Source organism: Leuciscus leuciscus (genome assembly GCF_965113295.1).
Source record: "Leuciscus leuciscus genome assembly, chromosome: 2".
Lineage (NCBI taxonomy): Eukaryota > Metazoa > Chordata > Actinopteri > Cypriniformes > Leuciscidae > Leuciscus > Leuciscus leuciscus.
The window spans coordinates 52,605,827-52,633,342 of record NC_138726.1 but is presented as its reverse complement, the minus strand read 5'-3'; the positions used below and the strand labels follow the sequence as shown (position 1 = coordinate 52,633,342).

Genomic DNA, 27,516 nt, shown 5'->3' with positions numbered 1-27,516 from the left:
ATTCTTTTTTTTTCTTTTTCTTGTCCCTCTCCAGAGACTCTGGAAATCTCTCCTCAGGGGAGCTGCCTAAACTCCCGGTAGTCCGTCAAAATATGCATTGACTGATCACCTACGTCTCAGACTTCAAAAGGAGCCGCACAGAAATGGTTAAAGCGACTGTTATTTCTGGCTGACCGCTTCAACTTGAAGCCGTGACTGTCCCTAAGGGGCACTATTCTGGGCTAGGAAAACAATATATTTTGAGGAATGATTGTGGATAAGCATTTTGGCTCTGAAATCAGACAGCTGTCAGGTGTCAGCTGAAGACTTGCGGCTGTTCATTAGACTTCTGAAGCTCCGTCTGTTCAACACTAATGTCTATTTTGTTGATCTTTTTGGCCTGAGCTCCTCACTTTCTGTTGTTTTTACCCTGTTGGCACTGTTTTTTCCACCATGTACTCGGGAGAATGGCCTTGGGATGTCTTATCGCATAATTGCAACAGAGCTAAAGCAAGTCTTTTGCTAATTAAAGCTATTTCTGGCTTCAGTGCAGGGGTCACTTGTTTTAGAAGGTTGCTAAAACCAATATGCCCTTGCGGTCCTTGTGCCAGTTGGGTTTTGCCGGGTGCGTGTCCATCCAGCTCAAACCTGTAATTTCTGCTGTCATTCAGCCTTCTGCCTACTGTTTCCTGTTGCAGCTTTTGGAAACATATGCCCAATGGTTTACCCAAGGTGGCTTGGTGTCCAAAACGGTTTGGTCTCTGTAAATACTCTGTGCAAAGATCATCCTTCTGCAGCTGGAAAGACTGCAGGTGATCCAAGGTTTTCTGACAAGAGCTGTCATGTGTCAGTTTTACGGCTACGTGTTTGTACATCTGCATCTTTATTCAATTTCCTTCAAAGAGTAATCTGTGATTTCTCTAATGCATTCATAATCACTGATAATTTTTTCAGTCTTTACTAGTCAAGTGCTTTGAATGGATTTCAATAACTGGCTTCATGCCTGACATTATGACGTATGATGTCCTTCAGTACCATCTCTGCGGAACCTCCGACTCTCCAGCAGTTCGCGTTTTTCCAGGATGAGTTGGAAGATGGCCTTGCGCTGCATATTCACCTGCAAGAGAGAGAAATAATGAGTGGGAGAAGAAGACAGAATAACATTTTTCAACATGCTCAACAGATTTTGCAGACAGATATGGGAGACAGACGACACCAGCGTGGCTGGAACATAAAAGTGTGTGTCAAGTTCGGGCAGGCCAGTGGGGAGAAAAACACTGCTGGCTTCTATTAACTGGCGTTTTGCGGGTAACCCATGCAGTAGTCATAGCTTTTGAAATAATCAAACCCAAGCTGAAGGCGTTCCTGAGAGACACAAACAAACAGTCACCAGAAGCCTGGCAAACACTGAAACTCAAGTTTTTAATAGGTCAACCACTTCCCCTAAATGAAAACCAGTAACAACACCTTGTACGTTTTTTTTTAATGTAATACATTCCGGGAATGCTTCTGTGTTAAAAGGAAACGTTAAATTAAGTGGAAAAGAAAAAGCTGACAAACAATGTGACGAGCACGTGAAAGCTTTGTCAGCAGTTTAACAAATGTCTGGCAACAGGAACTGCGGTTGAGCCTAGAAGTGAAGTGAGTACCTGTCCATCTGGACTTTCAATCTACTCCATGCAGATGAAGTCTTACCATAGAGAGTTCGGGAGTGCACCCTAACTGTACTGTGCACCAGAGGACAAAGTTAGAATCATCTTGCAAAGCCGTAAACACGGCAATGCTTTTTGTGCTTTTTAAGGGTGAAAGATTTGGGGTGAATGCAGTAATTAAATTACTATGCACAATAGCTCTAGTGAATTGCTCACCCACGTGGAAAAAAGGATGTACTGTTGCCAGATATTGATTACAAAACAGATGAATGCAGCTGAAGCCAAACCGTACACTCTAAAAAAATCTGGGTTCTTTTTTTCTACCCAAACGCTGGGTTAAGCCTGTTGGGTTATTTTTTCCATGGTTGGGTAGTTTTTGTTTTACCCAGCCCATGGGTTAGTTATGGAAGCTTGTTTCCATCACAGAATAAAACATTTTAAAAGATAATTGCGACTTTTTATCTCACAATTGTGAGTTTTTCTCAGAATTGCGAAATATAAAGCCAGAATTGCATGCTATAAAGTCAGAACTGTGAGAATTAAAACAACTTTGTCACAATTATGTTCTATCTTGTCTGCACCTGTTCTTGTTAATCCTGATTAGTTAATCCACCTCAGAGCCAGGAAGGAATCTGGACCTAATAGACTTGTGGTCCGCAGATCCAATTCCCTCCCAAGTCCCCACCCTCGAGTCTTCATCCTCCTCGCCAGTCCCGTACGGAAACCTGCAGCCTGTATCCCTGCCTGACCTCCTAGTCCCGTCTCCATCGCTGGTCACGGCCAGTCCCCTGGATCCGTCGGCACCACTAGTGTGGTCCAGCTCTTCGGCTCTGCCTCCGTCGCTCACTCCGTGCGGCTCATCCTCTGTGCCTCAGGCTTCCCCTCCACCAGCTTGGCGTGAGGCCGAGTCCCCGGCTACACCTCAGGCCTCCAGGCCCACACCGCTACCTCGTCCTGTCAGCCCGTCGCCCTCACCTCGACCCACCACTCCTTCATCGCCTCCGCGGTCCGTCTGCCTGGAAGCTCTGCTGGGCTCGCTCGACACTCCAGCGGTCGACGCCCAGCTGCAGCCATGGACTTCCGGGATTCGGGGTGCACCATCACCCTGCACCCCTTCGGCATCACTGGACTCCTCCCTTCTTCTGACTTCCCGGTCTGCCTCCCTCACCACATCGTCACCCCGTTCATCCATCCCCACGTCACCATCTCAGTCCCGTGAGTCAGCAGTTCAGCTCCCATCTTCCAGGTCGGCGATGTCGTCATGGTTCATCAACCACTCAGCTTCGCTGACTCCTCTGCCACCCGGGGTGCCTCCGCCGTCGATCGGCTCCCGGTTGTCGTCTTGCCAGTTACTTCAAGCTCCACCCTGGCTCCTCCCCCCATCTGTGTAACCATGGTGCCTGTGGTCGAGGTCCCCAGGGTCCAGTCCGTCCCCAGCTCCACGCCCTCTGCTGAAGCCTCCGCCCTTTTTCTGTTTTTTTTACTTTGTTGCCATCACGCCGCGAGGATGTGCCTTTCCGAGGGGGGCGTAATGTCACAATTATGTTCTGTCTTGTCTGCACCTGTTCTTGTTAATCCCTGATTAGTTCATCTTCCTCCACCTGTGTCTAGTTAGTTTCCTTATTTCACCCTGTGTATTTATACTCCCTGTTCTGTTCAGAATTTTACCAGTAAACATTGTGTTAAACCCTCATCTTCGTCTTGTGCCTTCAACTACCACCACACCGTTACAGACTGTTTTTCTCGTAATTGCAAGTTTATATCTCGAAATTCTGACTTTATAACACGCAATTTATATCTTTAAAATTCTGACATCTTTTCTCAGAATTGTGAGATATAAACACGATTTATAAAGTCCAATTCTAAGGAAAAAAAGACAGACTTTTTTACTCAGAATTTCGAGTTTATATTGTTCTAAAATCAGAATTGCGAAATATAAAACATGCACTTCTGAGAAAAAAATCTGAATTGCGAGTTTATTTCAACATTATATCACGGAATTCTGACTTTATAACACACAATTGCGACTTTGTATTATGCAATTTGGACTTTATAACTCGCAATTGCGACTTTATATCACACAATTCTGAGATAAAAAGTCAGAATTGCGAGATGTAAACACAATTGTGAGACAAAAAGTCAGAATTGTGAGACAAAAAGTCGCAATTACCTGTTTTATTTTTTAGTTCTGTGACAGAAACAAGCTTCCATAGTTAGTGGCTGGGTCAATCTCACTGACTGTTGAAACAATACACCCCTTCCCCAATCGCCCTCCGATGCAGCAATCCAGCGGGGCTTTGCTACAACAACCCAGCTGTTGAGTTACACAGAATGCTGGCTTTTTGCATCCTCGTCAGGAGAGAGCAGTTCTCAACGCCGCCGAATTGGCGGTAAAATGGTTTTGTAAACATTTTATTTCTTTAAAGTCTTTACTGTGCTGTAAATCATTTTATTTAATGCAACGCAACATACATGGATGAGATGTCAATCAGTCGTTTGCTAAACTGATTTTTATTCGTCATAATACTGATTCTAATTAATTTGGATGTTAAAATTTGTTCTCAGAACTCTGTAATGTTTGTTTATGTGCAGGTTATAAGGAGCCTGTCACGATATCTTTCAGCTCTGAGGTTCGCAGTTCCCTCCGCCAAACAGCGGCCCATCACCGGCTCAGATTTTGGTAATATCAGCTTTCGACAGGATGTGAAAAAATTGGTTTTCAATTAGTTTAAAGTTATTGAATATTTAACTTTTAAAAAGCAATTTTATTTAACTGTAGAACTGTTGAGTTGTTGTGCTTTTCTGCACTTTTTGACTCATACACATGTACAGGGTGTTCTTGCTCACTAATACATTTTCACCTTTCGATAATTAGTTGCCTGTGTTGTTTCTCTAGTAATTCTGTGTGATTTTGGGTTCATTTTAAGCCATAGTAATTTGAATCAATAGTTGAGTTCAATAAAACAACCCAGTATGTTGGGTCATTTAACGCAACCAGCTGGGTTCGTCCAATTTTGACCCAGTGCTGGGTTGCCAAATAACCCAAATTGGGTTGTTTCTAACCCATAATTTTTTAGAGTGTAACTGTTTTTCTGATTTTCTGTTCTCAAACCAAAAATATTCAGAAAATCCCCAGAAAACATATTACCTACATTTTTAACACAAAGTAGCCAACATATTTTCTGGCAACATTGATTGAAAACCTAGCTAACAGTTAGTTAACATCATTCTGAACTCTACTTTAAGTTCACAAAGAAGGATCGGAGAATGAATTTAGTCTACAAATAAGGTAGGAAAATAAGCACACTATACAAATTTTGCGTCTCTGAATTCAGCCCGTCTTTGAATTAGTGATGTTTCCTTCGTGAAAGCATCTGTGTTTTTAACGAATCTTTTAAGTGAACTAATCGCTTTCGAACCCGGTTGGAAAAAAACTCACCGCTCGCTAAACACTAAAATGTTGTATTTCATTCATTATTTCGTCGTTGTTTTTAACATGTTTGTCACACGAACGAGCAATTAATTTAATTGAGCGTAAAGTAGCTACAGCAATACTCAAATCGTTTGATAATTCATTAACCACGTTAATTCAGTAACTGCTAAGACCGATTCATTAGTGTTTTCTATTTAATTCACTAAAAAGAACCGGACCTCAAGAGTCCTTCGTGAGGTAATTGCTCTGGTCACGCTGTATAATTTGATTCCTTAAAAAGAACCGGTTCATAAGAGTCATTTGTTCTGGAATCGAACTGGTCGTGCTCAGTAGCGGTGCTGAGTTGCGCAGGAACACTCTCAGAACACTTTAGTAGTGTTTCGTCCACATAGGCAGAAAAACTCATGAAAAAGTTGCCCATAGGTATATGCTAAGGCTTTAAATGGTAGCTTACAAGTCGCAAATCGTTTAACCATAATTACACAAACGCACAGAGACACGATGCTTCGAAACGCGCTCGTGCCAAGTAGTCTAAGATTTCCAGTAAATTGCCCTAAACATGGAGAAAAATTGGCAACAAAACCATCACACTTGGCAGCGACTTTAGAAACTAAATAGGCCATAACTCACAGCACCCCGCGCGCAAAGTCTGGAAGGGTCATAAAAACGCGTCCCGCAGACCCCCAGCGGTGCCGCAGCTGAATGTTTGGATAATCAAGTGCCTCGAAATTATATGCTTGCATTCCTCATGATACCTCCCTAAAAAAGAGCTTGCAAACGGCTTTCATGGTCAGGACCACAATAGCGTAATTGCAAAATCACTGCATGATTAGTGTGAACTGCATGACAAATGTGCTTGAGAATGCATGCATGCATCCATCTGTCATGCACTTTAGAGACAAAAAAGAAAGCAAGCGAGCCATTGCGTTTACCTGCTCTAAGCGCTCCTGCAGAGTTTGGAAAGACCTCGACAGGTCCCGCGTTTGTCGCAAAGTCCACACTGTAAATATGGCACTGCACACGGCCAGTGACAGCGCGAGCGCGGCCATGAGCGCCCAAACCAAGCGCAGTGTGCGGTACCGTCTCCTCTGGAAAAATCGCTGCATTGTTGCGCACACGGGTCGTTTACCGTTCTGAAGCTTCCACGTCAATCATTCTGTCCATATTCCACGAGAACATCTCTGAGCCTCTCTGGTTTAGGTCTCATGCGCGAGAGCTTCTTCAACTTCGATGCTGCGCGCGGTCAACGCGAACCCTGTTGCAAACGTTGCAAGACTGACCCCAGCAAACCAGTCGCCCCTGGCAGTGCTTTGATACACGGAGAACTGTCTGCGTTTATTGCATAAACTGCAGCTGGCCCAAATGGCATAGCAATATTCCTTTCATTCTTGTGCAGAGGGTTGACAGCAGCACAGCAATACTGTGGGATTTGGATTTGATTCGCATCTTCCTGAGACCTGATTCTTTGGCATGACTTCCTCGTGTTCTCTTTGATAAATAGATCAGGGTCTAGTCCATAAGAGGTGTCATTTCAAAGCACTTCTGCGTCCATGTGCTCAAGTATGCACTGCAGGGAAGTGAGTCCTGCACAGCAGTGGAAAACAGATTTCCTTCCCCCCCTCGTGCGCTGCCAAGTATTCTTATTCTGTAGTGAAATACTATTTAGCTCTGTCCTGCCTCAAATCAACAAGTGCGTTTTTCCGCGTGTCTTTTGGTTGAGCTGGTTGTTCTAGAAGGAGTGTGGCCATGGACTAAGTAAAGAGTGCAGATTTAACTGTCACTACAATCTGTACATGGGGAAGTAGTACATTAAACATTAGAAAAATATATATTTTTTTAATTCTGACCTGTAATGAAAATAAAAATTCAGTAAAAGGTCAACTTAAAGGCAGGGTAGGCGATTTTTGGTTGAAAGTCTCTTCACATCCTGATAGCAATCACTTTGTTAAGTGGTCTAAATGTATTGGAAGGCAACACATTTATTTTTTGTACACTGTAAAAAAAAAAATCTGTTAAATTAACGGTAAAAAAAACGGCATCTGTGGTTGCCAGAAATTTACCATAAAAAAAGTTTTACAGACTTAACTTATATTTACAGTAAAAAAACCGTATTTTATTATCTGATATACTGTTAATTTACCGACATAGTGAAGTACTAATACCTGTTTTGTACCACTGTATTACACTGACAATCACAAATCACAATGGTGATTAGAATCACATGATGAATCAAAGCTCATCAAAAGTAGATTTTCCACAAGCTGAGAAAGTTTAAACTAATATATAGAAGCTGTACAGTGGCATTCACACAAACACTAAAAACCATCATGGTAACACACATGAAATTTTAAAAATGCAATAAACATTCATTTAACAACATTAAATGAAACATTAAACCCTAATGTACATAACTGATTAGAAAAAAAAACTAAGAAAAACTATGAAGAAACAGTTATTTAAACAAAAATTACATCAAATGTGTAGTGTCACTCTGGGAATTGTGGGAATGTCAATTTACGGTTTTTTTTTATTTACCTGTCAGCGTATATATTTCCATACCTCCGCGCACCTGCTCACACATACATCACACATAATCAGTGTGTTTCTGGTATGCAGGGTTAGACAGACGTCAGTCACCGAGCAGCACAACCGAAACAGCAGCCATAAGCTGCGTCCCAATTCAGAGGCTGCATCCTTCAAAGAACGATTGAAACACTGTGGCGCGACGAAGAAGGTCCCAATTCAAAGGCTCCTCCAAATGCGGATTTCGTTTCCTGTGAAACCAAGGATACAGCAGATGATCCTTCACGGCCTTGCCTATCCCAGAATTCATTGCACGCCAGTGACAACAGAATTTTTTTTTGATTTTTTTTTTTTTGAGAAATTGCCGCATTGCACTTTTAAACGCAAGTACTGGGTTTCAGCTTTCTCAAATATCTATTGATACAAATGTAAAAATAAATCTAAAACTTTAAAGCAGTTCAAATGTTGACTTATATCTTACTAAGATGTGATTATATATAGTTTATACTCTTTATTATATACAGAAATGTTTGCCTTTGAATTGGGACAGCCACAGTTCCTCCTGAACCAAAACAACGAGCTTATACTGCGTTCACACCATAACTACAGTAATTTGGAAGAGAAGGAAACCCGTGATGTTATACTCAAGAGCGGTTTGTGACTCGAATTTATGCATTTCAATGGCAACACCATCAACGCCGAAATGAATCTGCAGCAGTCAGGTGATACAGGTCAGCGCTCTTTAAGTTATGTTCATTATTATTGAAATGTTATGTGCTTTGAGACATGAGGTAGTTTCTTTTATTTATACATATATTTGTTCGAAAATTAACAGAAAGGCATTAATAACTGAAAGATCCACAAACAAAACTGAGCTTACAATCATCACATCATGAGGTAGTTTAACGCTTTCTCTCGTCTCTGACGCTTTGCAGACTCTGCTGTACTCGTTCATGTGTTTTGAAGGAGGCGTGGCTTTGGAGACGCTCTGAAGGGAGGGTGGGATTTCATGCTTTCAAAGCTGGTCCGCTTTAAATAGCTGCTCTGGAAATTGCCTACCCTACCTTTAATAGTAAAACATATTTTTTTTATAATTTTTTGCATATGCCAGAATGATCTTATTTTGTTTAAACAACATATCAGGCTCTATTTCGTATGAAAATACTCCATCAATACATATTTTGGATTCTTTATGTAACCTGAATAAAGCTATGTGATGTAGTATAGGGCTATAAATTAACTTTATGTGTGTGCTATTTCATTAGCAGTGGTTATTAAAATATTACCATGTATTAACTTAAAATGACATGTAAATTGTTTGCTTGAGCTGGGTAATCTTTTAATCGTAAATGTAATATGTTGAATAGGCTATTTCTTAAAATCTGTTGTCATTTTTATGAAAATGTGGTCTCTAAAATGATAAGTAGTGCAGTCTAATCATCGTTTCCAAAAATAAACAGTGAAATAAAAATATGTGAAGATGTGTGTAGTTCTGCTCTCCATTATAAGACATAAACAACAGGTTGTTTCCTGGCAATGAGTTATAATGAATTATTATAAGTCAGAAAATTTGCAAATCACAGCCTGCGTCTGATTCACAGATTTTAATGGATTAAACAAAGGAACATATGTACTTCACATTTGTTTTCTCATTTGTTACTACGTGAATTCCTCAGTGAAGGGCTCTGGAAAAGTCCTAATCGTATATCGTTTATCACTTCTCCGGGTGAACACTTGATGTCGCTGTTGGTTAAGGTGTGGAAACTGAAATATGTTGGCGTTTGAGCAGATTAGAAATGTAGTGATCTGAAGGCCAAATGTGAATCCTCCTCTCAGCCACAATTTATCTTATGGTCATTGATTTAAAAGTGAACTTTGTTGGCATTAACTCTGTTTATTTTATGATTAGTCATGCATAGTTTTCTTCAACACTAATCTAGTTCACACTTTTTTAAAGGCTTAAAGGGGTAGTTCCCCCAAAAATGAAAATTCTGTCAATAATTACTCACCCTCATGTCGTTCCAAACCCGTAAGACTTTCGTTCATCTTTGAAACACAAATGAAGATATTTTTTATTAAATCTGAGTTTTCAGTCCCTCCATTGACTCACAACTGACACTTTGACGCTTCAAAAAGTTCATTAAGAGATCGTAAAACTAATCAACAAGAATTGATGGGTCTATTTCAAATTTTCTGAAGAGACTTGATTGCTTTATATGATGAACAGATTGAATTTAACACGCGAACGAACCTCATTGGTTCTTGCTGATGCTCAAACTTGATGCACAGGAATGAACCTCATTGGTTCTTGCACTTCAAGCGAACATGCTTGAGCTTCAGTTTACCACATCTGACGTGTGTTGATGAATGTTTATATGTGAATAAAAGCCTAAATTCAGGTTAGAGACTATACCACTCAATTCATATATAGTTTTACGATCTCTTAATGAACGTCAAGCATCAAAGTAGTAGTTGCGTAGCTGTCAATGGAGGGACAGAAAGCTCTCAGATTTCATCAAAAATATCTTCATTTGTGTTTCGTAGATGAACGAAAGTCTTGCGGGTTTGGATGACATGAGGGTGAGTAATTAATGACAGAATTTTCATTTTTGGGTGAACTAACCCTTTAAGACCCGTTCACACCAAGAACGATAAATTCCACACCAGTACACAATATATTTCTGTTTACTCCAAGCGCGTGTTGCAGTTTTGCCGTCTACTACTTGAGCTCTGAAAGGAGGATGAACTCTGATTGGCTGTCAGTTCATCAGCTGGTATAAACCGTTCCGAAAGTGATTCCAATGAAATTGTTCCTCTGTCTTACCGTTATAGCTGGTGTGACTCTATTCTTTTATGTTTATAACTATATCTTTATCGATATAGTTACCGTCCTTGGTGTGAACGGGCCTTTAGGCAAGTTAAAACCCATGCAACAACAACAACAACAAAACAAAAAAACGCACAAATGTTCTTTTATTGATGACTGAAAGAACATATTCTACAGTTCATTGGATACAGCAGCTATAGTTAAGTGCTACAAAATAACAGTTTCTTTCTAGCAGGTCATTAATTTATAGACTGAGGTACTTATAAGTTGTATGTTGTTCATTTTTGTGTTGTATTCTGTAACAGCACGAGATTTTCTTGCCAAAGACCTTTTGGCAATAAACATAAATATATCCGTTTTCTAAAAAAAAGCACAAAAATCAATTCAGAAAAGCAAAATCCAACCATGCTTCCACTAACCAATAACACAGGATTCATCTTAATTACAATTGTAGTGCATTTCTCTAGTTTTGGTGAGCTTATTCTCTGTTATGACTGACAAATGTCTGGTGACAGTTATCAAATGTTAGATGAGAAAAGTGTGTGGCTCATATCTGTGCATGTAAAACGTAAACGGACACATCTACATCTAGGTGGCTGCGACTCTTGTGTACCAATCAATTTCCCATATATTGCAACACAGTTTAAGAACATTACTTGTGTATATTTTTAGATAAGGTGGATTTGTGAGCTAGACTGACTAGATGTTTAAGCAAACACATATTCAAATGTACAAATAAAATGACACATACATGGCTAAACACTAAAATGACTATTTAAATAGAACATCTAAAGGTAACAGTACCAACTGTAACAATTTCACTTCACTTGACAATGTCATAATATTCCCAATACATCCGATTCCCAATAACACAACAGTGCACTTCTGAATCTTTGGTTAGGCCAGACTTCTCAATTTAAATGTGTAAAATGAATCAGTATCACTTGAAATTATAATGCATGTGCATTTTAACATAAATATGCAGCATCTGGTGGCTGTTGTTCTCTGTAATGTTTCTCGTCTATATAGAAAATTGATTTAGGAGATGAGCATGGTTATGTAATCCATTTTGCCCATTTTAACTGACAGATTACTCTCTTCCTGTGCTTATCAAACAACTTGTTACTTGTGGCTCTGGTCTAGGGTTGACAGGGGAGTCATTGTGCTTCAAAATTTAAAGGTCCCCCTGTGCTAAGTGTTCAAGGGCATCGCCCTCACAGCGCATGCAGTGATAGCCGAGGTCGGAGGTCACATCCCAGCAGCCCTGCTTTCGGTAGAAGTCAAGAGATGACTTGTTCCAGTCCAGCACAGTGAAATTCAGCTGAGTGCAACCAGCAGCCAGACCAAGCTGAGGGTGATCATAAACACCAACATGTCAACTTGTGCACAGTTAACAAACAGTTTTCTTAAATCACAACAGATTCAACAGCTTCCTCTGACCGGCAGCACATGCTGTATTTATCTAGTGTAAATAAACTCACCTGGGAAACTTTGGCCATCAGAGCCTTGCCAATGCTTTTCCCTGGAAATACGCACAGAAAATCATTAATCGGTTTATGTTACATTCAAACAAAAGCATGGTGTTGTTTCCTTACCTCTGAACTCTGGCATCACGTACAGATCCTCCATGTACACAGCCCGACCTTTCCATGAGCTGTACGTGTAGAAGTACAGTGAGTAACCAACCTTGGTATGACCTGTCAAGAGAATCATTTCTGTCAGCTTGATGGCTAAAATAAAAACACAAAACTCAGAAACGTGAGCTAACAATATCAAGTTGCAAAACATAATTTTTCACCACAATATCAGTAATGTGTTCCTTTATTGCTCTTTTTTTCCCTTCACATTAGCACATTTGGCTTGGTACTTAATTCGTTTCCTATTCTACCTTGCATATGCAAATGCAAATTAACTTAATGGGGTCATGATATGGATTTCTTTTTATTATTTTAATAAACGATACACTTGTTTTGACGCTGGGATCCTTCTGAAGTCTGTACAGAGACACAAACAAGCCGTTTAAACTGGACGTGTCAAGCTAACATTCTTTCATTCGTTCATTTTTCCTGTTGTCGACAGACTCGAGTGTCAGAAAGTGAACGCGCATCTGAATACTGTATCTAGTGTAGACAGCGTTAGTAATTATAATGGTTTTGCTTTTGATGTGATTTAATGCTCACATCCAATGTAGGCAAACGCTAGCTGTTAAGCAACTGAACGATAGTGGGCGGGGCCTATGGTGCGATGATGTATACGATCATCGATGTTGTGCTCTGGAGGCAATCATATGTAAATATACACTATATTTCCAAATGTTTTGGGACTCCTGCAATTAAACACAAATGAACTTAAATGACATCCCATTCTTAATCTGTAGGTTTTAATATGGAGTTGGCCCGCCCTTTACAGCTATAACAGCTTCAACTGTTCTGGGAAGGCTTTCCACAAGGTTTAGGCGTGTGTTTATGGGAATTTATGGGAGGTCGGGCACTGATGTTGGACGAGAAGTCGCATTCTCCGCTCTAATTCATCCCAAAAGTGTTCTATCGGGTTGAGGTCAGGACTCTGTGCAGGCCAGTCAAGTTCCTCCATGCCAAACTCGCTCATCCATGTCTTTATGGACCTTGCTTTGTACACTGGTGCGCAATCATGTTGGAACAGGAAGGGGCCATCCCCAAACTGTTGTCTAAGAGTTCCTTTCACTGACTAAGCCCAACCCCTGAAAAACAACACCACACCATAATCCCCCCTCCACCAAACTTTACACTTGGCACAATGCAGTCAGGCAAGTACCGTTCTCTATCGCAACCGCCAAACCCAGACTCGTCCATCGGATTGCCAGACAGAGAAGCTTGATTGGTCACTCCAGAGAACACGTCTCCACTGCTTTACACCACTGCATCCAACGCTTTGCATTGCACTTGGTGACGTAAGGCTTGGATGCAACTGCTCGGCCATGCAAACCCATTCCATGAAGCTCTCTACGCACTGTTCTTGAGCTAATCTGAAGGCCACACAAAGTTTGGAGATCTGTAGCTATTGACTAATAAGTTGGCGACTTCTGCGCACTGTGCGCCTCAGCATGCTCTGACTCCGCTCTGTGATTTTATGTGGCCTACCACTTCATGGCTGAGTTGCTTTTGTTCCCAATTGCTTCCACTTTTTTATAAATAGGGTTGCACGATTAATCGCAATGAAACCGCACGCAATTTGGCAAAGGCTACGGTTATTTTATGTGCAGCTTGTCAGTGCAGTGCGGCTCATCGGTAGTAGATGCTGCTCCATCTGAACGCCAGAGGGTGCTCTCACGCAGACACACCAAATATGCCCCGCAGCAGAAGTACCATAGCACATCATTCCAGGAGATCCCTATGGGCATCATGGCTGTAGCTGAATAAACAGAAGATTGAAACGCTTTGATTGATTAAACATGACTAATAAACACACGAATGCATTATTTTGTGTAAGAAGCCACTTCATCTCACAGAAGGATGCTCAACTGTCGTTATGAAGTGAGTTTGGAGTAAAAGCAGCATGTTATTAAATATCTTTTGTTGGACAAGAGGTTCATAAATGCTTCTCATGTTTGGAAAGATGTTTTTATAAGTGACTCAAACTCAGTGCTTTCAGATGGAGCAGCGTTTACAGAGCTGTACATCAATGACAAACTGCGTGTCAAAAATAATCGCAGCCTTTGCAATTTCAGTTATAATCCCAGTTATAATACCACTAACAGTTGACCGTGGAATATTTGGTAGTGAGAAAATGGACTTATTGCACACGTGGCAACCTATCACTGTCCCACGCTTCAATTCACTAAGCTCCTGAGAGCGACCCATTCTTTCACAAATGTTTGTAGAAGCAGTCTGCATGCCTAGGTGCTTGATTTTATAAAACTGTGGCCATGGAAGTGATTGAAACACCTGAATTCAATGATTTGGAGGGTTGTCCCAATACTTTTGGTGTATGAGCCATTTTTGGAGCTTTATTTTATAGCTTTAAATAATGGATTTGTTTATAATGAGGAGGATGTTTTAAGCCATGAAACTTATAAGATGTTTCAATGGTACAAAACCTCTTATTTGTATGTGTGTAACTCTGGAGAGGTAAAGCAGAGAATAAAATGGCAAACAAGCTTATGTAACATAAATGCACTCAGGCTAGACATGACACACATGCCCAGATTAGGTAACAAATGTGTATCCTAATGCAGAGCAACACAGAACAGAAGGACAGCATTTTTAAGTTTTAATAGGATTGTTGATCAAAGATAAATATTGAATCAGGCAGTTCTTTTTTCTCACCATCCCTGGACTTAAGATGCTCTGGCACTTCAGCAATAATTCCATGGAAAAAAGGGTTTTTGGAGAATCCATCCTGCTCCAGATCTATAGTAAACGTTGTATGATTGGTACCAGCTCCAAACAATCCACAGTATGAATTATTCCAAACAAATCATTGTATTTGTATTGAAGAGATGTGACAATCATACCTACCTCTTTGAGTAATCTTGATCTGGTCTGAAACTTTCTCATACTCTGCCAGTTCCTAGTTAAAAGGATTCGACAATACAAACAGTTTATGGCTTGATTTTTGCTGGGCCAATTTTCACTATTCTGACATCAGCAAAGTGCATAATTATTTTATGTATTTATTTATTAATAATGAGGTACATTTAATCCATGACGTGACACTGGCCTGCTTATTGTAGTGGACACGATATGATCTGATTTTCATCCTCATTAATATGACGTCATTCAGATCCACCATTCAAAACGCACAAAAGTCGCGGCTGACAGGTGAAGGCTACTGCACGTTCCCGAGCATTTCAAATGCCGCCCACTTCGCTCGACGACAGGAAAGTGTCAGATTACAGAGTGTCAAGTAAATGTGGCTTACTGTAAACCAGCAATCAACACTGATGCCATTATACGCACGTTACACGTTAAACAACGGAGGTTGGAGGATAATGAAAGACTGCGCATGCTGTCGGTGACGCGGCAGATGAGTGTTCCAATTCTTTAAGTTCTAAAATCGTCAGAAATAGACACACGCGGGCGCTTCGACTCACCAGAATCATCCGCGAGATATCCTTACAGTCCTCGAGCGTGGCGGCCCGGATTGTGAAGTCCATCCTGTGTTCAACAATAATAACACACTGAGCAACAAAATCTGAGTGTCTGTCAGCGTGGAATATTATGAAACGGAAGAGATGTGTTTATGTTGCTCTGACTCTCACGCGGCACTTAGAGACGGAACTGCTGAAACAGCGCCATCTGCATGTATAATAATATGGTCCTGTCATCATCACTATTGTCCATTTACAATTATTGTTGTAAATAAACCGTTAAACAGTGGATTAAAATGTGTGTATTATCAGGCACTTATTATTAGACATATCTGAATATATGCACATCATTGCTTGAAGGATTGTTCCACAGAAACATTTCTTCCGTACAGTATATTCATAGCTGACTCATGACAGCTGATTTAAAGTCCCCATGAAATCAGAATTGAGGTTTTTGGCTTTTAGTATGAATATGTTAGCCTTACTGTTATCTATAAGCTAGTGTGTCAAAAATAATGACAAAATTCTCATTTAGAAGAGGTAAGCATTCAAAACTTACAGTCTCATTCCCAAAATCAATTATTTTGATGACATCACTTCAGATTCTCATCAGATTTTCTGTCCAATCAAATGCTCTCTAGAAGCTTAAGCTCCGCCCCCTTCATTATAAATAGACGCTGAAGCTGTGGCTAAAATCGGTCACTTGTTCACACATTTACTATTTTCTACATGGTGAATGGCACATATAGTGCACTATGTAGGGGAACAATTCAGACAGTGTAAATATGCTTTTCATTGGGAGTCTGGTTTCTCGTTCGTATCACGTGAACCGCCACAGCGCGCACACAGTCTGCTCCAGTCCAGAGACACGATAGCACAGAGCGGATCATATGCGCGAGACCACAAAACATATCGGACCCATTTGAATTCTGCACAAAATGCTATATTTTAAAGCAATATGGAGGAGATCATGAGGAAATTGCGGCTTTACTGAGCTCAACGGCTCTAGTCGAGCTGTGATATAAACTAAACGCTATTGGCTTTTAAATGGGAGGAGCTGTTCAATAGGTCCCGCCCTCTCTTCCTGTTTCACCGGAAATTACGTCAACACATTGAATAATGCTGCGTGTTTCAAGGTTCATCAGTGAGCTTTTAACAGTTACTTTCATTATTACTAGTAATATCACCATTTACTGTGTGGTTTAATTATTAGCTTGTGCTGATGCAGTGACCAAACTATTTCACCCTCACACATTCTTTCATGAATCATTCAAATATGACACATATTCAACCAATATTAAAGCTGGAATAACCTTGAACAAAACATAAGGAAAGCAGAACATAATTTTTTTCTTGAGTACAAGTCTTCCAAATGTACGTCAGCTGGCCTACATTCATTAAGATAGACTTATTTGGTATGACCTATTGTTTATTTCAAATGTAATTAATACATTATATCTGATGCAACTATCTGAAACTGTAATGCATGTAAACTCAAATGCCTTTCATTCTCAGTTTATTTCTAACCCTATACTGTAAATAAAGTATAGACTATGTATTATGTGACTGAACAGTTTATATAGCAACATAAATATATCTATAAAATATAAAAGTACGGGTATCTAGAATCATATTGACTTTTACAAGCATATATATTCTAAATTCAGTGTTTAGATTGCATAACCAGCTCATAATATGAATATGATAACAGCTTTCCTTGAGCTTTTTCATTCATTATTGCATTAGCTCATTAAATGTAAGGCTTGGACAATAGGACCACACATTCCACACCACAAAGTCGCTGTTCAACTCAGGGGTGTAAACTGAATTTTCAGAGTTTGTATATATGCTGCTAAATATAGATTCGTTGGCTCAGCTCAGGCATTACTTAGACGGACAGGGTGGGGATGCTTTCATTTGAACAGTTATATTCAGATTTCGCTCTCAGAAACTGGCCTCGTGCCACTCAAAACAGGTCCAGTGTTGAAGTAATGGGCGCTGCTGACTGAACCGTTGTCTGAGGCTGACTAACGAAAGCGAGGGGGAAAAGCTGCCGTTTTCCATGCAGCGACTCATGATCTTTAGGTGATGACGTCACGCCAGTGAATGATCGCGCGCTTCTGTCCATTCAACGGGATAAGCGCGCGTGGGTTTCTGACGGAAACAGCTAATTGTGTAATATATATATATATATATATATATATATATATATATATATATATATATGAGCTAATTGTGTGTGTGTATATATATATATATATATATATATATATATATATATATGAGCTAATTGTGTGTGTGTGTGTGTGTGTGTGTGTGTATAATATATATATATATACACAATCAATACATGTATCATGAGTATGCTGAATGGACAGGTGAGGGCGAAAAAATCTTAGAATGCCAGACAATAGCAACATCTTCAGACAAAATGGGCTACGTGTTAATTAGGTACCACATTACGTCGACACATTTCTAACGTTTTAATAGCTTTTGTTTTTAAATTACACAGTTATATAATTGGCCACGTTTTTTAAGCACAAGTTTCGAGTTACTTTGTAATGACCACAATGTTGTCTGATTCGTCAACTCACGTGGTGCGTTCAAGCCCTCCTGGGAAGTTCGTATTTACCAGTTAGGAAATCGTGTTTACGAAGTTCAGCTGGTCATGTCACTTTTGTCGCAGCAAGATGGCGGCCTTCCTTCTCTTTTACCAAACAAATATACATACATATACATAGCCTGCCTACACACACACACACACACACACACACACACACACACACACACACACACACACACACACACACATATATATATATGTATATATATATTATATATGTGTATGTATATATATATGTGTATGTATATATGTGTGTGTGTATATATATATATATATATATATATATATATATATATATATATATATATATATATATATATATATATATATACATACACACATATGTATATAGTACTCAAATTAAAGAAGAAAAAATCCAATAATGTGTAGGTATCAGGTATTGCTTTATGTTTTTAATAAATGTATGAAGCCACTGTAAACTTTGTTACATATTTTTATATTGTTTTATTGCAATGCTATCATATTTTGTGCAGCCAATTTTCTTATTTTGTTTAAATAAAAAAGTCTGAGAATGTCACTGCTTAATTCCTATTAAAATTATGGTATTCTTCCATGTTTTTCACTGACATGGCCCCAACTCCTAAAGGTCAGGGATCAAAAGAAATCCTGAGCTTCCCACTAGTATTTACGACTTTGTGGTGGCACTCATGTGCGTTCAACTCGTAAATACAATCTCTCCGACATGACCTGAACACATCAACATTCTTGTGTATAGTTGAAGTCTTTAGTACGGAGCCCCTAAAGAGATATGGTGAAGAAAAAAAAAATTGAGATGGGAGGAAAAATCTCTTGCAAAAGTTTTGCGTTCCCCCGAGAAACTTTGCGTTCACTAAAGCATTGACTTATTATTTTTCCTCCCATCTCATATTTTTTTCCACCACCACGTCCCCTTTGGAGCTCCATAGGAACTAACGTGCAACTTATGTAAAAAACAAAACAGCTGCTTCAAAATACACATTTGTGGTATAACTGAGTGTAATTAATAAACAACACATAAAACTCTCTTCGAGTAATGTTAACCACAGACCTATCATTTCCTCATAAATCCATAGTAAATTTCAGAAACTTATGGTTAGGATTGAAAACCATGACTGGAACAAGTTAATTCTCTTCTGGGTTTTAGGACTACACACTGAACATCTCAATTTGTGCCTGAAATGTCAAGGACAACACTGACGTAAAGAGGACCTGTGAGTGATCAACAGATGTACGAAAATGTTGAAGGTGTGTCGACATGAAAGAGCAAAAAAATAGATGCAGCTTTTTTCTGTACGCCACATGGTGCCCCGGCATATAGGCTCATTAGTACCAGTACAGCGCCAAGAACCATTATATAACTGACATTAACACTTCTTACTACAGCGCTTAGAAAACGCATGCATTCATGGAAAAATAACGGCTCTGACGTCACAACCAGTAGCCTAAGTCCTTTTATACACACCTCATAAAGAGCACCAGATGGAAAAACAGAGGCTCAGTCACTCTTCACATAGGATGCAAGAACCTTTATGTAGAATACGACTGATCCAAACAGTGAAAGAAATTGAGGATTTTTAACAGCCAGTGCAAACAATGTAAATGTACACTAAATGCAAAATGTAAACAGTGCACAAATAACAACTGTCTACACCCAAAATAACATCATCTGAAGGTCCGCTCGCAGCCTATACTATATAATGCATTCTCCTGTGCTGGACAGGAAACATCTTCCTTTCCTGTTTAGTCTATGACGTGATGGCATTCTTACAAGTATCTTTATTGGGCTGCTTTCATTAGTTAAAATGTGGCATGATTAAACATGCTTAAATAAACATGCTTAAAACATTTATAAAAAATAAAAAAACATCAAGAGCCAATTTAATTAAAATACGTAATAATGATAAAATAATATAATATTTTAATTTTAATGCAATAAATAAAATGTAAAAAAAAATATATATATATATAATGATAAAAAATAAATATAAATAAATAAAAATATTAAATTAATTATCATACTAAATAAATACTTTAAATAAATAAATAAACAATAAAAAAAACAATTAATATTACATCAAACAGTACAGTACTGAGTATTAAAAAAAACATATAGCCTAACATAACAGAAACAAAACTAAACATAATATTTTGCATCTTTAATTAATTGTTCACACTCCAGTATAAACTGGGTCTTTATACATAAAAATATGTAGCTACCCTCACACCAGAATGGTCATATAAATATTAGGCCTGTAGAATCAATTGAAAACCCCTGACATTCATGTAAAATCACTACTAGCTGGACAGTATTACAGTTGAATTGCGTTTTTGTAAAATAAGCACAATTAAGCAAGTTATTTAATAGCTTGTTGTCTTCTGTTTGTTTTATATATATACCGTACATAGATCAGATAAAAAAAGGGAAATGAGCTCATAATCTAGCTAGCTGATGCAACTGAGCCGCAAGAGAATTCAAGAGTGAGGAAAAGGGGGAAAAAACCAGTTATTCAGTGTTCAGGACTAACGTTCCTCTTTCCCTTATTAGGAGAAGAACAACTGTTTGTCATCGCTGCCGTATCTGAGTGAGGAAATAAACGTTGGCCGGCAGCGTCCAGACGCATTAGTCATGTGACACACAGTGACTCGTGCTGGACGTGTTGGGCCGTCCAGCGCAAGACTTAATATTTTGTTAGACATTAACCGTTTCAGTCAGTGAGTGAGCCATTCAGAAATGTTTGATTTTTTCCTCATCTAAACCTTATTTGATCATGGACTCTTGTCCACACTAAACTGACCTCTGGGCAGTGTTCTTGAGCAGAAATAGCTGCTCTTCAGAGTGTGTTTGCAGCCAAAACAAACATGTACATTTTCTAGTGCATGTGTTATTTACACATCCAGTAGACTATGAGTAGAGGCACTCATGGACAGTGTGTACACACACATACTCACGCCAACAAGAAAGAACATTGAGGGAATTATTTGGGATAGTGTGAGTGCCGTAGTGTGTTAGCACTGCTATTCTGCTATACTTTTCTAAAATTGAGGCCGATTATTTGTCTGATTGTTTCACAGTGTAATTCAAGTTGAATGACCATATTTTAACAGAATGACTAGATGACAACAATGTACTAAAAATGGAAAAGATTTTCCTTCGTTTAAAAAAAAAAAAACCTACGCGCCTACGTGATACACATGCACATGATGTCACCATTTCTCACTATGATAATAGTGTCATTTTCAAAAGGCCATAAAAAAGCCTTTGTTGTGTAAATGAATGGCCAAAACACATATAAAAAATTTTTTTATTAATTGAATTATATTGAAACTACATTTTTTGTTGAAAATTGGTGTTGTGTAAACGACCCCTAAAATAATTCTAAAGTTTATATTAATTGGCATTGACAAAATTTTTGTCCTTTATGTTTTCTTATCATTCCTTAAACATGTATTTTAGTAATAGTTATAGGTTACTGTGGCGAGCAGGACGAGGTCGAGGGCCGTGGGAGAACGGCACGAGGCCGGTGGCGTGATTGCAAATTGACACCTGCGCGACGCACCGGTCTCGCATCTCTCACGGACGACTGCTGGCAACACAAACAGAAACAAAACATGAACTAAAAATCAGGCCTGTCCTCTCTCGCTCTTCACTGTCGTCGCTCCTCCTTTATGCTTCCGCTCCTCCGTGAGAGATGCGAGACCGGTGCGTCGCGCAGGTGTCACTCATTTGCAATCACGCCACCGGCCTCGTGCCGTTCTCCCACGGCCCTCGACCTCGTCCTGCTCGCCACAGTTACGTTAATTTAAATGGTTCAAATTCTAATAAAAATGAAACAAAACAAAACATTCATCTAACAGTTAAACAAGGCATTGAACGTGAGTGAAAAGCATAATGGGTAAAAGAAAGAGCATTTGAATGTAGGCTATAAAAAGCAATAACTTTGAAACTAGATATGCAACAATCCCATATATAAAAAAGATAAACAAGAAGCTCATGCGTAGAATATTATGTTTCTGCATGTGTTACTGCACGTGTGAAGTGTTGTTTAGTCAGATAAATAAGGCATTTGTCATGTTTGATTAAAAAGGAAGACTCATCTAATTAAGAAGTATATTAGGAAATTAGATTGACGCTGTCCTAATGTTAAAACTCCATACATGCAGGATACATTGTGAACTCAAAGCGTGTTACGTGGGAGATGCTGTATAAATTGTCGCAACTAATCTAATAATGCTGTTTATGGCTCGCTCACCTTAACTAAATTTAGCACCAGTGCTTTGTCAGAGGTCACACACAAATATTCAGCCGTCTCTGAATCTGCTACAGCAGACAAAGTCCAGTACTAATAAATGTCTCTGTGTTTTAAATTAAAACATCCAACATTTCTTAACGCCAACTCTCAGTCTTATTTTACAGCCCTTTGAAAAAAGTGATTTATAACTTCACTAAACAGACACTAGTTAAAAAATAATGTACATTAACTGTTAGAAGCATATTAGGAGTCTTTCCAAATCAAATACCACAAGCGTAAATTATGTATATCTCTCACTGTTGCATTTGAATCATATTTGTAATTGTAATTATTTGTAATTGACCTCATTATGAATCAGCATCATGACTCTGCACCATGCAGAAGAATGTATTTGTGCATGTTAATAAATAAGCACTGTGAAACTCAAGACGTTCATGTACAACTGGTTAAACCACTTCAACTTAAGCATAGCAAACTGAAGTATCAAAACACCCTTAAGCCCTGTTCACACCAAGATAACTATAATGATAACGTTTTGGTTTCTAACATAACTGGAACGAGAATTATCGTGAGACTTTAAAGTTTGTCCAGTAAGACGGGCCCGGGTCTAGTGGCGGAGCCCGTAAGGCATGACGCCACCAGAAGTAAGACCCCAGAGTTTGGGGACTGGCTAGGCAGACAATATCCGTGCCTGAAGAGCAGGAACGTCCAGGTGGTTAAAACCTGGCAAAGTTTGATGGCAAGGACCAGCCAACCGCCGCACAGATGTCAGCAATGGACACTCCGCTAGACCAATCCCATGAGGCCGCCATTCCCCTGATGGAGTGGGCCCTTACTCCTATAGGGCACTGCAAACTCAAGGAGCTATCCAGCCACTATCCATCGAGAAAGCCTCTGCTTCGTAACTGGAAGCCCCTCTGAGCGGCCTCCGAAGCCCACGAAGAGCTGCTCTGATGGTTGGAACTGGCTAGAACGCTCAATGTACGCCCTGGGGGCCTGAACCGGGCAGAGTGGGTGTGGCGCATGCTCATCCTCAGTGGAAGGGAGAGCAGAGAGCCTTATAACTTGTGCTGAAGGGCGTGGAAAGCATCTTAGGCCTCCTCTCGGTATAAGGACGACTTTACCGTCATTAGGCCCGAACTTGAGGCAAGATGCGTCCCCTGAAAGTGCCTGCAAGTCACGAACTTGCTTGACCGATGCCAAAGCAGAAAGGCGGTCTTTAGCAAAGAGGGTGAAGGTTGGTTGTTGCGAGCGGCTCGAACAGGGGCCTTGAATTGCCCTCGGGATTGTGGACAGGCCCCTCTGAGAAAACAAACGCAGGTGGTGGAGTGATAACGTTCTTTTAATTAATCTGTTTGAGATCTAATTAATGCCAGATTTTTTGCTATACCTCATTGACATGGCTTTTGAGGACCTTATGTAAATTGCTCAGTTATTTTGCTTTATTACAAATTATATTTGTAATTGCTTTATTAAAAACAGTGCTTTAAATCTCTTGATATACTGTAGTATGTGTTAAATAAGTGACGTAAATTACATTTGTATGTATTCGAAATAAAAGATATGTTGTACTGAACGCCAGCTAGCTTATTTTGCTCAAAATAAGGATTTATTAAGTCCACATGTCATGTAAATAAGAACCTACTAACCACAGGATGAGAACTGTCGTTCCAACCACACAACTTTGCGATGCTGTTTGCGAATGTTCATCGAAACACAAACTTGAAGAACTATATTGGAACTTGTGACCATAACTGGTTAACAATGCTTTTGGGAAACGCCCCCCTGGTTAAAACATCTGCTAAATACCTACCTGCTATGAGAAAAAGCCCAAATCACATTTTAGGCAATTGAAAATGTTCCCTATTTAGAGCAGGCACTGTCTGCTTTTTGAGATTTTCTTGTTTTTGTTGGAAAGCTTTAGTTGAGGTCTGTGAGATAAGATATGGAGGTTTTCAGAAAGTGGGTGGTTGCTCTGATTACTAAGATGTTGAGTTGAAGAAAGAAAACAGCAAACACTTTTTATGTTTTGCTTTCTTGAAGTTCTCAGGCTCCACAAATAGCAACCCCACCCCTAAAAATAACAACACAACTTGATGGACATTAGATTAACATCAAAGATATAACCAAAAAGATCACAGATAAGACAGTTTTATCCACAAATGGTTGTATTTCTTTTTATACAGAAGTGTTTCCATTGGATTTATATATATATATATTCTTTTTTTGCACGTATGATGCCCTATTTGTTCATGTCAATTTGCCATCCTACTGGCAAAAACATGAAGTGGTTTACGTCAAAAGATTTACCCGTGACAATTGTTCAGTCATTCCTGCTTTGGCACCGTGCAATGAACCTGGCACACTGTTTTTCATGTTGGGTTTACATGAAAGACAGTGTGTTTGTACTGAATGTGTTGGACTCATTATGCATTCGGTGTGTGTGTGTTTGTGTTGTGTGTGTGTGTGTGTGTGTGTGTGTGTGTGTGTGTGTGGGGTGGGGGGGGGGGGGGGGGGGGGTTGTGGCGTCATTGGCAGATGTATAATAGCCCTGCTGTGCTACCAAAGGTACTTTGGTGGGTGTGTCTCCCAAGCCTCCCATTTGCTGATTACACAGGGGCTCAGTGTTCCTTTCAGTGTTCAGTCTAAACACATGGCATGAATTAACTCAATTCACGTTCACGTTCACCTACTCTACTGAAAAACCCAGAAACTATTAAAACACATAATTTTTTTTCAATCTTCGTTATTTGTGGACTCTATTTCACTTTTTTTTTTTTATTATTATTTTTTTTTTTTTTTTTTTTTTCACTATTTAGGAGACAAGATTCCCAATTTCACTAAAACAGGCTGTTGAAAATTCAATAATGTGCAGTGGAATTGAAAGAGATAAACAAATAAAATGAAATCATACGTTACAATCAAACAATAAAAGTACATTATACACACATCACTGACAGAGCGAAGCATAACTAGCAGTGCAGAAGAGATGAGTACAAACAAATTACTGCCAATTTGCTAAATGGTGTGTAGCAGTTTGAGGGCGGCTGCACAGTGTGAAGGCTTTGGTTGCAATGGGAAAGATGCTGTTAAGGGATGTATACTGTAGCCTATAGTAAAATAATTCCAGAAAAAGTTCACCCCGCCCTCTCTAAAGTTAAGTGTCTTGCTCTGGCACAACAGCAATAGATACCATATTCAATTCTGCAGGTGATGCATCATCTCCATTTGAGAGTAAACAAGCAACCTTGGTATTGATGGCCCATGACCATTAACCTTTCAATTACTCACCCCACTGATTAACCCTTTGAAGGTTGTTTGCTATGCATTGGTGTTAATTTGCTAAATTAATTTGAGTCTCATTTGCCTCAAATGTCTATACTGTCACATTTTGTGCAATCTTTGTGGGTCCATAAAAGTGAAACTATAGGGGCCGTTTACACGGCACGTTTTAAAAACTAAAAACTTTTTATATTTTGGCCGTTCATTTATACAACAACTTTGGAAATTCAAAGGGCAAGTTTTTGAACATGATACCCTTATCGTCTCTGTGTAAAATGCAAATCTTTGAAAACGGTGATGCATATTCATAGACAGTATAAGAAATGGACAGAGTCATCTCATTGGAACTCAATTGAGGCAAGTGAAGCCCATTTTCAGCGATTTCTTAGGACTTCCGTTCCTGACGTGCAGACTCAAACTGAGCTTGACGACGTAGATGTGACGTGAGCAACCCGTCTGTCTTCTAGTGGCTGTGGCATGAGAAATCTGAATCATTCCCTTCCGAATCTTGCAGAGACGGAGATCGTGAGTAGGAGGTGTCCATGAGCTAGGAGCAGGAGAAACTTTTGCTAGGTATTCTGATTAATTATTTTGTCATTTTGCCTCCACGTCTCCCCGATTGTCGCGAGCTTCTCCTCCCGTCAATACGGTAATCTCTCTACTGTGCGACAGAGAGTCGCGTGGTTATGACGCAATCGTTAGCCTACTTTTACAAAAACTGTTTTTACGGGGCCATAACGTAAGCTACAAGGTAATGGAGCATTTTATACATTGTCGTGTTTCTTTAGAAATAAATAATGGACAAATGGAGTCTTCAAACGCCTCAGATGTAAAGTTATTCGCTGTCAAAGTGACGCCAAAATGAATGGGAGTCAATGGGATGCTAACAGCAGGTGAAGTTCTGCTACAAGATGGTGGCACGCGGCCGGCTTCAACTTCCGGTCGACTTCCTTCCCGCTTGTGCATATTACATTTTCAGTCTTTAGGCGCCGTAGTGTTCCTTTAAACCGTGACATCGCCAACTACTGGCCAGGCAAGCATACAGCGTTTTTAGTTGTTTTAGTGGATCTGTGTTAACGGGATCGTCTTGACAATATCGTCGTCTGTAGGCCTACATGAAAAATGCAAAGGAAAAACTTCAATTTTTAGTACATTGTTGTTGTGTAAACGTACCCGTAGAACCTTCTAATCAACTATATATAGATTGTTTAAAACAAGTCACCTAACACTCCCTAGTTTCCACAGCTTGTAAGCTGTCTAATAAAGAGTAAAAAACAGGCCTTTAAATTTAAATTTGACCTTAAATTTAAAAGATAATACTAATTAAGCTACACATATACATAGGGGTGGTGGCGCAATGGATAAGACACATGCCTTTGGCGTGAGAGACCCGGGTTCGAATCCACTGTGAGACACCAATGTGTCCCTGAGCAAGACACTTAACCCCTAGTTGCTCCAGAGGCGTGCGACCTCTGACATATATAGCAATTGTAAGTCGCTTTGTATAAAAGCGTCAGCTAAATGAATAAATGTAAATGTACACACTGAATGTTTTATCATTAATTTATATTTTATATACACGGCTCTACCACCTACTGTAAGTGCAGGTAAGCACACACCAGTCAAAAAGTGCAAAAGTAGCCCACTAAATATAGCCACACAAAGACATACAGGTGTAGTGTTCCCTAATCAGTCAGTGTACTTACAGCAAGTTCGTCATATTTCGATGTTATCTGTTCTTGAGCATTTACATATTCATTTTCTCACTCCACCAAACCAAAAGTTAAATGGTCGTTGTCCCTGGTGAATCTTATTTTTGGGTACATCGCTGACGCTTTCTTCAGGGCTGAACTTTGCTCACACACCCTCCTCCTCATAC

General features: G+C 39.5%; 3 protein-coding genes across 3 annotated transcripts in view; 1 reads left to right on the top strand and 2 right to left on the bottom strand.

Annotated features, from left to right (window-relative positions):
* Nucleotides 1–6,779, bottom strand: part of tnfsf12 (TNF superfamily member 12) — an 11,229-nt gene extending 4,450 nt beyond the window's left edge. The window contains exons 1-2 of the mRNA XM_082148002.1: nt 5,997–6,779; nt 1,015–1,096 (exon numbers count right to left, since the gene is read on the bottom strand). Of these exons, the coding sequence (XP_082004128.1) occupies nt 1,015–1,096; nt 5,997–6,170 (256 nt within the window). The 5' untranslated portion in view covers nt 6,171–6,779. The remainder of the gene's footprint in view (nt 1–1,014; nt 1,097–5,996) is intronic.
* On the top strand, nt 2,024–3,509 carry LOC309492925 (uncharacterized protein; the record flags this gene model as incomplete). The annotated part of the gene is made up of 3 exons (XM_082161964.1): nt 2,024–2,027; nt 2,250–3,060; nt 3,292–3,509. 2 exons carry the CDS (start codon nt 2,024–2,026, stop codon nt 3,020–3,022), a joined length of 777 nt encoding a protein of 258 aa, XP_082018090.1. The 3' UTR covers nt 3,023–3,060; nt 3,292–3,509.
* A 3,763-nt stretch (nt 6,780–10,542) lies between the features above and the next one.
* On the bottom strand, nt 10,543–27,498 carry sat2a.1 (spermidine/spermine N1-acetyltransferase family member 2a, tandem duplicate 1). The gene is made up of 7 exons (XM_082148060.1): nt 27,344–27,498; nt 15,486–15,549; nt 14,911–14,962; nt 14,719–14,802; nt 12,010–12,111; nt 11,896–11,936; nt 10,543–11,762 (listed from the first exon to the last, which is right to left on the bottom strand). The coding sequence occupies exons 1-7, from the start codon at nt 27,355–27,357 to the stop codon at nt 11,589–11,591; spliced, it is 531 nt and encodes a 176-aa protein (XP_082004186.1). The 5' UTR covers nt 27,358–27,498; the 3' UTR covers nt 10,543–11,588.
* Nucleotides 27,499–27,516: the final 18 nt, after the last annotated feature.